Raw genomic sequence first — 14536 nt, 5'->3', positions numbered from 1 at the left:
TTTTTTTAAGAAAATTTCTCTTTATTGACTGTTCATTAAAATGCAAATCACTGAAAAACATGACAACAAAATCCAGAAATTAGAATCAAAAGAAAGTAGAGTTCAAGGGCAATGATTTACCATAGCCATTTTAAAGTCTCAGTGAGAGTCTTGAAGAATATATTTTCTGCCAACACGTAAAGCCCTAAAGTGTTTTACAAATAATTAACTTTTTTTGAAGTGTGATTAGTATAAAATGTAGGAAATTTGTGCACAATTATTTCCCCAAAACAGCAAAGTGGAAACTACCAGTTAATCTTTATTGATTAATATTGATAATCAATAATAATCAATGATGATTGAAAGTTTGGTATTAGCCAGGACACTGGGGACAACTACCCTGTTCTTCTTTGAAATAGTAGTCATGGAATCTTGTACATTTACCTGAGAGGATTTTCTCTTTCTGTACTACACCACTGTATTAGCTATTATTTTGTGCTTAAGACTCAAGTGAGATTTGAACCCACAACGTTTTGATGCCTGGACCAAAGTGTAGTATGGAGTCAGCTGGTGTAGAGAGTCAATAGATATGATTAATTGTTGACACTGCCATAAGTCATCAATTGGCTCTGGTCATGATTCTTAAAAGCTTCAACAACTGTATAAAGGGTTCTGTACATTTTTTTAAAATGAAAAGCAAGTATGATCCTTCCGCATGAGAAGATGTGCCTGCTGCTGTTTTATTTGCTGGCTTATGCTGTCCTCTGGTGGAACATTAAAAGAATTGCAAAACTTTTCAGTTTTCACTGAATATTTACAATTACCAAAAGAGATGTAGGAGTTTCGTATGATTTACTTAGATAGGTGCATCTATAGTCTAGATGAATGGGTGTAAAAGTGTCATTAGAACTAAACATGTTTCCAACACACTTGCCATTCAACCCAGCATACCAGTGCTGGCTGTTAGATAAAATAGTTCAAACTAATCCTCCCCGGGAAGAGAAGAAAGACGGGGTCCTCACTTTAGTATCTCTTTCAAAAGACAGCACCTCCAATAGTGCAGCACTCCCTCAGTCCTGCAAAGGAGTGTCCACCTGGGTTATGCAATCACATCTCCAGAGTTAGATTTGAACCCACAACCTCTGGATTCTGAGGTTACAGTGTTATCCAGTGAGATACAGCATTACGGAAAAAGCTTGCCTGTCGTTGAAAATGCTACATTACAACCTCTTGCGCAATGCACGATAAGGCAGAAATATCTCAAAGAGAGGGGAAGAACATTATTTCTCCTTTTCAATCCAAATATTCACCTCAGAAATGATAAGCCAGTCTGTCTGATCCTCTGTCACCAGCGCACGTACACATTCCATTGCCTCAGAGAAATGGTTTGTAACATTTTCCATTTCAAACCTTCCTGCATCAAATGTGCCAAGTTGACTATATGTTTTGCAGCCCTGATGATCATTTTCTGTTGCCTTGTCTCTTCCCACCTGCAGGATCCCAGAGCGGAGAATATCCCCCTTGTGTTCAGGAGATCCAGTCAAAACACAGATTTTACTGACCTTAACTGGGTGCTCAAAGACAACAAGGAAGTAGTTTCCCTCCTTAAGGGACTTACCCCAGAACTGACCAACTCCTAATTCATAAGCTTTGGCAGGCAAATACTGCTCATAAACTGGGATATCAGTGAAAACCAATGCAGGGGGGTTGTCAGGCAAACTACCCATATGCTCCTGGAACTCATCATCCTTCAGCTTGTTGTGCTTACCTTGAAATGATGAGTATGTGCCCATGTGTTGGAAGAGGGATGGCTTGAATCTCATCTCATTGGGTTGGGCCTTGGACCTGTGGAAGAGTTCTAACAGCCAGTCACAAGGCATTTCATCGTAGAACATCAGCAGGAACCTGGCCAGTTTGGGAAGGTCAACACTGTGGTAGAGTTTCCCAATGTAACCCAACTTTGAGAAGGTTAGAGTTGTCCACGATGAGCCCTTACTCAAGTTGATAAACTTCTTCATGGAGGAAAGGAAGTTTTTAGCACAAAAAACATCATCCTCTAACATTAAGTAGTAATCAGATAGTTCAGAACAAAAATTGACCAGGAAAGCATAGTCCACATTCTGCTTTGACCTGAATTGGACTCTTTCCTGAGGGTCATTGTAATTTCTCTTGAGACCCGCTAGTCTTGGATAAATGTGCTTTGAACACTGAATGACAAGTAGATGTCCTGCACTGATATGTGATGTAAACTTGGCTTTGATCTCTTCAGTAGTCTTTAAATTCCAGGACACGTCAAAATCAGCAAGGTAAATCACCACCACCATCTGTTCCAGCTCTTCATAGCTAGACCTCTCAAAAATGGACTGAAGTGTGTCCATCAAGTAGTTTTCTCTCACTCGTTTGACCGTTGAGATCCCTATTGACAAGAATTCTTGAGAGACCAAAACAAAATTTCAGAATTCTAGATTTTATCATAAACCCTCTTGCTTAGAATTCTAAGAAAGAACACGCAACTGGACAGAATTTGTTGGGAACATAATAGCATTTAATGGAGCTCCCTGTTATTAACACTGTAAATCAGCCAATGACCTCTGACAAAGAAGAGGTACGCAATGCATTATGAAATGCCACACATTGCTAGGTGATTTCCACCACTATATTTCAAGTCCTGTATATGCCCCTGTGTTTCATAAGATTGCACATTAGTTATCCATTGAACTCATTGCAGTAACATAGGGCTGCTTATTAATAATGTCAGGACAGTTTTAGTGAGATCTGTCTTCCTACAATTCTACTAACCTCTTTGGCCCAGAAAGCTGTTCAATCTCAATCCTGCAGATATGCAATTATTTAGAGATTTTTGTTTTAAAAAATTACATTTTCAGACCATCTTCTTCTTTCCTGTCTTTTTTTCTATTAAATCTATTTGTCCTTCCCTTTAATTTTCTTTCTGGACCTCATTTGTCTCCAATTTGCTTTTTCCTGTTCCTCTGTTTCTTTTCAATCCCTAAATCTCATTGGTGAAAGTAATAGACTATTGGCCCCATCATTCACTGATGTCCCAGATGCCACACTGTCCTTGGTGTACCCTTGACAGTTCACACTCCCAGCAAGTTACAGTGCAAAACCATTTAAAGTTGAATGAAGCATAAAATCATCTTACTAATGGGGCAAGATGTGCAGCAAAATCTGAGCCAATATTTTCTACCTATCAAGAAAAGTTGAAAAGATATATTACATCAACTTGGTTTCGGCTCATCAACTTGGCCCACACCCCAAAGTGTACACTGATCCACATTGACCCATTGTCAGGAGTGGAGCCAACATTAAATTATTCATCCTTGAGTTCAAATCCATCCATGGCCTCATCCCCTTCTACCTCTCTAATTTATAATTTAGGGCCTAAGGAACCAAAGACAGAATTGCCAATAGAAGAGGGATGGCAAGACAGCCAGAATTAAAGGCGTAAAGACGGTTTGGTGCTGCAGGAGATTGCAGAGTAGGGAAATGGACTAGACCATGGAAGATTCTAGAAACAAGGATGAGAATTTTAAAGATCAAGACATGCCAGACTGACAGCCAATGTATTTCAACACAGGAAAGGATTATAGATGAATAAGAGTTAGAATACAGAAGTGAGATCTGGCACGAGCGTATATTAATCCAACCAGATGATGTGAAGTTGGTCAGAAGATTATTGGAATAGGCATAGAGGTCTAACTGGAGCACATGGTTGATGGTGCAAGGAAGGTACTTTATGTTCTGATAATCCATCCTCACTCTAGTTCATAAATAATGTCTAAAAGAGGTCAAAAACTATCAAAATGGAGGAGTTGGAAACAAGAGGTAAATCTGTGTTTCAGGACTGGAATATGTGTTCAGGAAGATAGGGCTAAATGGATTATGCACGAGTTATGGTGCTGCAGTGAAGAGGTAGTGGTGGTGTTGAAGAGTCCTATTGGAATTGAAACATTATGTTTCATTCTTTACGGTTGCTGCCAAACCTGTTGAATTTTCCATAGTATTTTGTTTTATTTCATATATAGTGGTTTCATGATTATAATACTGGACTAGTAATCCAGAATCTACAGAACATGAACTCATATCCCGCTATGGATCATTAAAGAATGTGAAATGTAAAGCTGGATCAATAAAAATAACTATGAAGTTGAGGAAGGGTCTGAGGAAGGGTCACCGGACCCAAAACGTTAACTCTGTTTTCTCCTCCACAGATGCTGCCAGACCTGCTGAGCTTTTCCAGCAACTTTGTTTTTGTTCCTGATTTACAGCATCCGCAGTTCTTTTGGTTTTTATGAAGTTGTTGGATTGTTGTAGATATTCAATAATATGCTTTAGGAAAGGAAATCTGCAGTCCTTACATGGCCTCAGGCTAAATATTACTCCAGTCCCACACCAATTTAGTTGGCTCTTAAATAGCCTAGTGGAACATAGGATGACCTTGGAGATAAACAACAAAATACTTGCCTCCTAGGTGTTGCCAATATCATAAGAATGAATAACCTTTCAAAAATATAGGGGTCTTGTGATGCAGTGGTAGTGTCCCTCTGTCTGAGCCAGGAGGCCTCTGTTCAAGTCCCACCTGCTCTAGAGGTGTGTAATAACATCTCTGAACAAGTTGACTGAAAAACATCTAACCTTTCAAAACAAAGGGGAGGATAATGTGTTTGAAGGGAAAGAACCTTAGTTTCAATCCTCTGGAAGACAGGAATTCAATGGTGGGTAGATAAGTGATGGTCCTCCATTTGGGGCAATGTACTGAAAGATGCTGGTGGCAGGGGGAGAAATAGACTGGAGAAGCCTGGCCTGTGTTCCTGTTGTGCATTATCTTAAATAATATCTACAAAGTAGCTGACTAAAGAAATAAAATTTCTCATGAAAATTCAGTATACTTACTTCTACTCTTAGGAGCAGTCCCTGCTAAATAAAAGTAAGAAATATTCAAAGGGTGGGAAAACGTGATCTCCACTGGTGAATTCTGCCATTGTTGTTTGCGGATTTTCCCCAGTTCTCCACTGTTATTTTTTTCATTCCAAGCAATGTTCTAAAATCAAGGATTGTAAAATCAAAGAAATGCATGAGTCAAATCTTTTTGAGGAATCATAAGACTAAAATAAGAACTTACCTAGACCAAAATGGAATACTGTGGTTCTATATAAGAATAAGGAACTGTAAATCCATGACATAGAACATAGAACAGTACAGCACAATACAGGCCCTTCGACCCACAATGTTGTGCCAAACTTTTACCCTAATCCTAAGGTCTATCTAACCTCCACCCCTACCTTATACTATCATCCATATGCCTATCTAATAGCCGCTTAAATGCCCCTAATAAGGCCAACTCCACTAACCTCTCCGTCAATGCATTCCACGCCCCTACCACTCTCTGAGTAAAGAACCTACCTCTGACATCTCCCCGATATCTACCTCCACTCACTTTAAAGCTATGCCCCCTCGTAATAGCTACATCCACCCTAGGAAAAAGTCTCTGGCTATCCACTCTATCTATACCTCTGATCATTTGTACACCTCTATTAAATCACCTCTCATCCTTCGTCATTCTAAAGAGAAAAGCCCTAGTTCTCTCAGCCTTTCCTCGTAAGACCTTCCCTCCATTCCAGGCAACATCCTGGTAAATCTCCTCTGCACCTTTTCTAACGCTTCCACATCTTTCCTGTAATGAGGCGACCAGAACTGGACACAATACTCCAGATGTGGCCGAACCAGGCTTTTGTATAGCTGGAGCATAACTTCACGGCTCTTGAACTCAATCCCTCTATTAATGAAAGCTAACACACCGTACGCCTTCTTAACAACTCTATCCACCTGGGTGGCACCTTTCAGGGAACTGAACATGAACCCCAAGATCCCTCTGCTCCTCCACACTGCCAAGAATCTTTCCATTAACCCTGTATTCTGCTTTCAAGTTTGTCCTTCCAAAATGAATCACCTCACACTTTTCAGGGTTAAACTCCATCTGCCACTTCTCAGCCCAGCTCTGCATCCTATCAATATCTCTTCGTAACCTAGAACAGCCCTCCGCACTACCATAACTCGACCCACCTTTGTATCGTCTGCAAATTTACTAATCCACCCTTCCACTCCTACATACAAATCATTTACAAAAATCGCAAATAGAAGAGGACCCAGAACAGATCCTTGTGGTACACCACTCGTAACTGAGCACCATGTTGAATATTTTCCGTCCACTACCACCCTTTGTCTTCTAAGGGTCAGCCAATTCTGAATCCAATCTGCCACATTTCCCCCTAACCCATGCCTCCTTACTTTCTGCATGAGCCTACCCTGGGGAACCTTATCAAACACCTTACTTAAATCCATGTATACCACATCCACTGCTCTACCTTCATCCATGTGTTTGGTCACCTCTTCAAAGAATTCAATAGGTTTGTGAGGCATGATCTACCCCTCACAAATCCATGCTGACTATCACGAATCAAACTGTGCCTTTCCAAGTGATCATAAATCATAAAGTGATCATACATCTGTTAATGCCTCAAGCTGTCCCAATGCATTTGCAGACAATGAACATTTTGAACTGTAGTCTCCATTGTACTCTTGAAAATGCAGCAGCTGATTTGTGCACAGGAAGCTCCCACAAACAGAAATGTGATAAAGATCAGAGTTGGTTTTTGTGATGTTAGTTAAGGGAAAAATATGGCTAAGCTAATCCCCTACACTTCTTTGAAATGGTGGCTGCAGGCTTTTCTCCTGTCCACTTGAGAGGGCAGGTGGGGCTTTGGTTATGGCTTCCAATGCTAAAGTGTGCCCTCAGTTCTGCCCCTCCAACATTGTATGTGCCCTCAGTCTGTAACCCCCGACCTCCACCACAAACAGCTGGAGCATCAGACTGGATTCTGGGCTAAAATCTCTGGAGTGGGACTTGAAATCCACAACCTTCTGACTCTGAAGTGACAGTACTATCCAGTGAGCCACAGCTGCCAGTAAACTGGGGAATTTGGAGGCAGGGTGGGAATCTGGTGCAGTGGGGAATATATGCTTTTTGCTTGCTTTTTTGACTCGTGGTTTGTAAGTTTTTCAACAGGATAAATTGAAGCGTAGGATCAAGGGCCCAGTACAAAAGAAAGAGAGACATCACATGAAATTCATAAGTTCATTGGTTGGTTTATAGGTTACTTTCAGACTGAAGGTAAATAGAGGAAGTATTTACAGGTTACAAACTAAAAGACCAGTAGAACATCTTTAAAAATCAAATTAAGAACAAAGTAAATGAAACAGAGATGCAGGCCCAGGTAATGTGTTGTAAGCACATCTGTGGCAAGTGTTGGTTGCTTGAGGAACTCCCGCTCAGAGTTGGTGAGCTGCAGTCTGAGCTTTGAACTCTGTGACACATCGGGGAGGGGGCGTGAGTTACCTGGATGCCGCATTTCAGGAGGCAGTCACTACCTCAAATGCAGTCAGTGGTCAGGGACAGGAGAGTGTGACTATCAGCAAGGCAGGTAGAGGAAGCCAGGAGGTAGTGCTGAAGGAGCCTCAGCCCTTGAGCTTGTCTAACAGGTTTGAGATTCTTGCTCCCTGTGTGGCTGAGCATGGGGGCTGTAGGAAGGATGAGCAAATTGACCATAGCACCGTGGTGCCGGGAACCATTCAAGAAGTGGGGGGAGAAAAAAGAAATGCAGTTGTAGTCGGGAATACTATCGTCTGGGGAATAGACACTGCTCCCTGTGGCCAGGATGAGACTCCCATTTTTGTTGTTGTTGTGTTGTGACTCCGAAAGAGTGTGTTGCCTGTCTGGTGCCCTGGTTCAGGATATCTCATCTGGGCTGCAGAGGAACTTGGAGTAAGTGGGGAAAGATCCGATTATCGTGATCCACATAGATAGTAGCAATATAAGTAGAAAGAGGAAAGAGGAAAGAGGTTCTGCTGAGGGAAAGTAGTCGGGGGCTAAATTAAAATCGAAAAGGTAACAATCTCTGGATTACTTCCTGAGCCACAAGCAAATTAGCACAGGATCAACAAGATTAAAGAGGTAAACACATGGCTGAAAGATTGGTGTAGGAGAAATTAATTTGAATTCATGGGACATTGGCACCAGTACGGAGAAGGAAGGAGCTGCTCTGTTGGGACAGGCTCCACCTGAATCATGCTGGAATGAGAATCACATAACCAAACCTGTGGATAGGGCTTTAAACTAAATAGTGAGAATTGGGGGTTGGGGAGCAGGATTTGTGGGGGTTCAGCTGCATGGAAAATTATGGAAAATGCATTTCCAGAACAAGTAATAGGACTTCAGGAACAGCAGGTAAGGAGACAACTATGAAAAGGGGGGTGGTCAGAAAAGGACCAAGGCTACTGTGCAGTATACAAAACAAGGTAAAAGAGCCTGCAGCATGGATTGAAATGATGTTGTAGGTATCACAGAGACATGGTTGCAAGGGGATTGGGGATGGAACTGGAACAAGGATCGGCATCTGGTTGAAAGGACACATAGATGGGAGGGGGGCGCGGAGTTGCCTTGTTAGTAAGAAATAAAATTAAATTGATAGCAAGAAGTGGCATAGAGTCAGAAGGTGTAGAATCCATGTTGAGGAACCACAAAGGAAAAATATACTCTGATGGGAGTTATGTATCGGCTTTCTAGCAGTAATCAGGATATGGGGCAGAAAAGAAATCAGGAGATAGAAAAGTAAGAAAGGCAATATTACAATAATCATTAGGAACTTCAATGTGCTTGTGGGCTTCGTAGTGGATCCCAGCAAAAGGAATTCATGGAATGTCTGCAAGATAGAGCCCAACAGGGAACAGGCAATTCTGGATTTGGTGATGTGGAATAAGGTAGATTTGATCAGGAACCTCTGGAGGCAATGACCATGATATTAGAATTGACCCTGCAGTTTGAGAGGGAGAAACTGAGTTAAGATGTAAAGGCATTACAATTGAGTAAAGGTAACTACAAAGACATGAGAGAGGAGCTGGCCAGAGTTGATTGGAAGGCATGCCTGGTATGGAAGACCTCGGAGCTGCAATAGCAGGTGTTTCTGGGGGTAACTGGGGAGGCACAGCTGAAATTCATCCCAAGGAAGAAGAAACATACTGAGGAGAGGATGAGGCAAGGGAAGTCAGGGACAGCATCAAAGCAAAAGAAAAAGCATACAATGTGATGAAGATTGGGAAGCCTTTAAAAAAAACAGCAGAGGATAACTAAAAGAGCAATAAAGGGGGAGAAGATGAAATATGAGGGTAAGCTAGCTAGTAATATAAAAGAAGATTGAAAGAGATTTTTTAAAAAAATATATAAAAGGTAAGAGACAGGCTAGAGTGGATGTTGGAACACTGGTAAATGAGGCTGGAGAAGGAGAAATGGGCAACAAAGAAATGGCAGAGGAACTGAATAGGTACTTTGCATCAGTATTCACAGAGGAAGACACCAGCAGCATTCCGAAACCAAAAGAGAATCAGGGGACAGGGGTGAGTGTAGTGGCCATCTTTAAGGAGAAGGTGTGAGGGAAGCTGAAAGGTCCGAAGGTGGATAAATAACCTGGGCCAGAGAGACTACATCCCAGAGTTCTGAAGAACATAGCTGAGGAGATTGTAGATTGGTGATCTTTTAGGAATCACTAGAATTGGGGAGGGTTCCAGATGACCGGAAAATGGCTCATGTAACACCCTTGTTTAAGAAGTGAGGGAGGCAAAACATAGGAAATTAAAGGCTGGTCAGCCTGACCTCGGTCATTGTTAAGATTTTAGAGTTCACTATTAAGAATGAGATTGCAGAGTACTTGGAAGGGCATGGTAAAATAGGCACAGTTTAGTCAAGGGGAGGTCATGTTTGACAAATCTGTTAGAATTCTTCAAGGAAGTGATAAGCAAGTCAGACAAAGCAGAGCCAGTGGCCGTGATCTGTTTGGATTTCCAGAAAGCTTTTGACAAGCTGCCACAGCTTGCTAAATAAGACAAAAGGCCATGGTGTTAGAGACATGCTACTGGCATACATAGAGGACTGGCTTACTAGTAGAAGGCACAGAATAGGGATAAAAGGGTCTTTTTCAGGATGGCAGTCAGTGATTCATGGAGTTCTGCAGGGTTCAGAGTTGAGACCACAACTATTCACATTATACATTAATGATCTGGATAAGGAACTGAGGGCATCATTGCTAAGTTTGCAAATGACACAAAGGTAGGTGGAGGGACAGGTCATGTTGAGGAAGTGGTGAGGCTGCAGAAGGATTTGGGCAAGCTAGGAGAGTGGGCAAAGAAGCAGCAAATGGAATACAGTGTTGGAAAGTGTGAGGTTATGCAGTTTGGTTGGAAGAATACAGTCAAAGATTATTTTCTAAATAGGGAAAGGCTACAGAAATTTGAAGCACAAAGGGATATGGGAGTCCTAGATGCTCTTAAGGTTCACATGCAGGTTCAGTTGACAGTTAGGAAGGCAAATGCAATGTTAGCATTCATTTTGAGAGGACCAGAATCCAAGAGTTGGGATGTACTGCTGAGGTTGTATAAGGCTCTGGACAGGCTACATTTGGAATATTGTGAGCAGATTTGGGCCCTATAACTAAGGAAGGATGTTCAAGAGTTGGAGGGAGTCCAGCAGAGGTTTACAAGAATTATCCCAGGAATGAAGAGCTTGTCATTTGAAGAGCACTCTCAATCTGTACTCGATGGAGTTTATAAGGTTTATGGGGTGATCTCTGAAACTTACAGAATCTTGAGAGGTCGGATAGAGTGGATGTGGAGAAGATGTTTTCACGAGTAAGAGAGATTAAGACCTGAAGACTCAGCCTTAGAGTGAAGGGATGTCTCTTTAGAACTGAGATGAGGAGGAAGTTCTTCAGCTAGAGAGTGACATGGATGTGCGGAACTCATTGCCGCAGAATGGCTGGGGAAACTGAATCATTGAGTGTATTTAAGACAGAGACAGATAGGTTCTTGATTAGTAAGGGGATCAAGGGTTATGGGGAAAAGGCAGGAGAAAGGGATTGAGAAACATATCAGCCATGATTGAATGGCAGAGCAGACTCAATGGGCTGGATGGCGGGTCTCATGATCTAAACCAGAACAACCATCCTCTGTTTTCATGCTTGAGCTCTTTGCCAAGTGTCTTTCCAGTCGAGTTGCTTTGCTTTGATTTCTAACCATTTCTTTCTTAAATCTTTGCAGAATATTTGGTGCCCTTCTTTATAGCATGCAAGATTCACTCTCAAATCTCCAAAACTAGTACAACATATTCAGCCTGCCAGTGTTAACAACACATCTTACTGGAAGAAAACAAAGGGGGAAATGGTAAAAGGAATAATATTACACATTTATATTTCCACAGCTGAGAATATTAATCCAAAAAAAACAGCCTTTGCCCTAGGAACCTGAGTTTGAATCCTGCCACAGCAGATGGTGGAATTTGAATTCAATTTTAAAAATCTGGAACTAAGAATCTAATGATGAGCATGAAACCATTGCTGATTGTCAGAAAAGTACATCTGGTTCACTAATGTTCTTCAGGGAAGGAAATCTGAAATCCTTACTTGGTCTGGCCTACATGTGACTCCAGATAAACAGCAATGTGTTTGACTCTCAATTGCCCTCTAAAATGGCCAAGCAAGCTAATCAGTTGTATCAATTGCTACAGAGTCTTAACTGTTTTCCCTTGGCTGATGAATCCATACTCCTCCATGGTGAACAACACGTAGAGTGGCAAGGGTGCAAAATGTACCCCAGGCTGGGGGATTTCAACGTCCACCACAATGACAGTAATACCACTACTGGTCCGATCATGTCCTAAAGGACATAGCTACAAGACTGGGTCTGCAGAAGATAGTGAGGGAATCAACATGAGGGAAAAACATACGTGATTTCTGAAGAAGGTTCCCAACCCGAAACATCAATTTTTCTGCTCCTCTGATGCTGTCTGGCCTGCAGTGTTCCTCCAGCTCCACACTGTGTTATTCAACCTTACCAATCTGCCAGCTACAGATGCATCTGTCCATGACAGTATCAATGAGAGTCCTGCCTTCACATCGAGAATACTCTCCATCGTGTTCTGTGGCACTATTTCCGTGCTAAATGGGACAGACTGTGAACAAATCTAGTAACTCAAGACTGGACATCCATGAGGCACTATGGGCCAAAAGCAGCAAAATTGTACTCCAGAACAATCTGCAACCTTATGGACCGGCATATCCCCCACTCAAAAATTACCATCAAGCTAGGGGATCAATCCTGGTTCAATGGACAGTGCAGGAGGGCACGCCAGGAGCAGCACCAGGCATATCTAAAAATGAGGTGCAAACCTGATGAAGCTACCGAACCAACTACTTGCATGTTAAACAACATGAGTAGCAAGTGATAGACAGAATTAATGATCTAACAACCAGCAGATCAGATCTAAGGTCTGCAGTCCTTAGAATGGCCCAGAATGCTGGTCAGCAATTAAACAACACACTAGAAGAGGAGGTTCCACAAATATCCCCATCCTCAATGATGGAAGAGCCCAGCACATCAGTACAAAAGATAAGGCTGAAGCTTTCACAGAAATACTGGGCCAGAAGTGCTGAGTGGATGATCTATCTTGGACTCCTCTAGTGATTCCCAGCGTCGCAAATTCCAGTCTTCAGCCAATTTGATTCACATTATGTGATATTGAGAAATGGTTGCAGGCACTGGATACTGCAAAGGCTATGGGCCCTGCCAACATTCCGGCAATAGCACTGAAGATGTTTGCTCCAGAACTTGCCGCTCCCTAGCCAAGATGTTCCAGTGCAGCTACAACACTGGCATCTACCTGACAATGTGGAAAATTGCCCAGGTATATCCTGTACATAAAAAGCAGGACAAATCCAACCAAGCTAATTACTGCTCTGTCAAGCTCCTCTCAGTCATCAGTAAAGTGATGGAAGGTGTCATCAACAGTGCTATCAAGCGAACCTGCTCAGCAATAACCTGCTCAGTGACACCCAGTTTGGGATCCACCAGGTCCACTCTACTCCTGACCTCATTACAGCCTTGGCTCAAACATGGACAAAAGAGTTGAATTCCAGAGGTGAGGTGAGAATGACAACTTAACATCAAGCCTGCATTTGACCGAGTGTGGCATTAAGGACCCCTAGAAAAACTGGAGCCAACAGGAAGTGGAGGGAAAACTCTCTGGTGGTTGGAGTCATACCTGGCACATATGAAGATGGTTGTGCTTCTTGGAGGTCAGTCATCTCATCTCAGGACATTTCTGCAGGAGTTCCTCAGGGCAGTGCCTTAAGCCTAACCATCTTCAGCTGCTCCATCATAACGCCAGAAGTGGGGAAGTTTGCTGATGATTGTACAATGTTCAGCACCATTCGTGACTCCTCAGACACTGAACAATCCAAGTAACATTCGTGCCATGCAAATGCCAGGCATGACCATCTCTAATAAGAGACAATCTAATCTTGACATTCAATGGAGTTACCATCACTAAATCCCCCACAATCAACATCCTTGGGGTTACCACCGACCAAAAACTCTACTGGACTCACCTCATAAACACAATGGCTACAAGACCAAGTCAGGGGCTAGAATACTGCAGTGTATAACTCACATCCTCATTCCCCAAATCCTGTCAACCATCTATAAGGCACAAGTCAGGAGTGTGATGGAATAGTCCCCACCTGCCTGGATGGGTGCTGCTCTAACAATATTCAAAAAGCTTGACACTGTCCAGGACAAAGCAGCCCGCTTGACTGGCACCAAATCCACGAGCATCCACTCCCTCCACCATCAATGCTCAGTAGCAGCAGTACTGTGTACTATCTACAAGATGCACAGCAGAAATTCACCAAAAGTCTTTAGACAGCACCTTCCAAACCCATGACCACTTCCATCTAGAAGGGCAAGGGCAGCAGATACATGGGAACACCACCACCTGCAAGTTCCCTCAAGCTGCTCGCCATCCTGACTTGGAAATATATTGTCGTTCCTTCAGCGTCACTGGGTCAAACTCCTTCCCCAAGGGCAGTGTGGGACACCCCACAACACATGGACTTCAGCAGTTCAAGAAGGCAACTCACCACCACTTTCTCCAGGGCAACTAGGAATGGGAAATAAATGCTGGTCCAGCCAATGACATCCACATCCGATGACAAATTTTTTAAAAAAAACAGCATTACCAGCCTGGTTAAATTTATTCCTGTAAGTTTCATTGTATGGCTTCCAACCTTCAACCTTTTCCTCATCATCTCCAGTTGTTTAGTAACTTCTGAACAAGTGTGTTCAACAGCAATAGTAAGACACACAATGAAGTTAGCAATGGCATTCCCTTGCTTTTCTCTGCTTATGTCGTGCTTGTTTTAAACCTGTCACATTTCTAACCTTTTCCAGTTCTGACAATGTTAACTCTTTTCTCTCCAGTGCTGCTGCCTTGGTTGCCAAATACTTTTGGCATTTTATGTTTTTATTCCAAATTTCCAGATTCTGCTTTTATTATTTGGGAACTAGGACTCGCTACATGGTTATCCTTCCATTTTAGTCAATCCAAAATAGTGACAGGTAAGAATTACACTTTTGCGGTTCTTCCTGTCAAGCT

The 14536-nt window shown here is 42.4% G+C and overlaps 1 protein-coding gene across 1 annotated transcript in view; it reads right to left on the bottom strand.

The window, feature by feature from the left end:
• The window catches only part of LOC109914242 (alpha-1,3-mannosyl-glycoprotein 4-beta-N-acetylglucosaminyltransferase C-like), a 43222-nt gene continuing 28686 nt past the window's right edge, over positions 1 to 14536 (bottom strand). The window contains exons 2-3 of the mRNA XM_048607348.1: positions 4894 to 5041; positions 1 to 2410 (exon numbers count right to left, since the gene is read on the bottom strand). Coding sequence (XP_048463305.1) covers positions 1260 to 2410; positions 4894 to 5041 — 1299 coding nt within the window. The 3' untranslated portion in view covers positions 1 to 1259. The remainder of the gene's footprint in view (positions 2411 to 4893; positions 5042 to 14536) is intronic.

This window comes from Rhincodon typus, chromosome 17, assembly GCF_021869965.1.
Source record: "Rhincodon typus isolate 14 chromosome 17, sRhiTyp1.1, whole genome shotgun sequence".
NCBI lineage: Eukaryota > Metazoa > Chordata > Chondrichthyes > Orectolobiformes > Rhincodontidae > Rhincodon > Rhincodon typus.
Note: the sequence above shows the minus strand (reverse complement) of the source record. Positions and strands in the feature narration are given on the sequence as shown.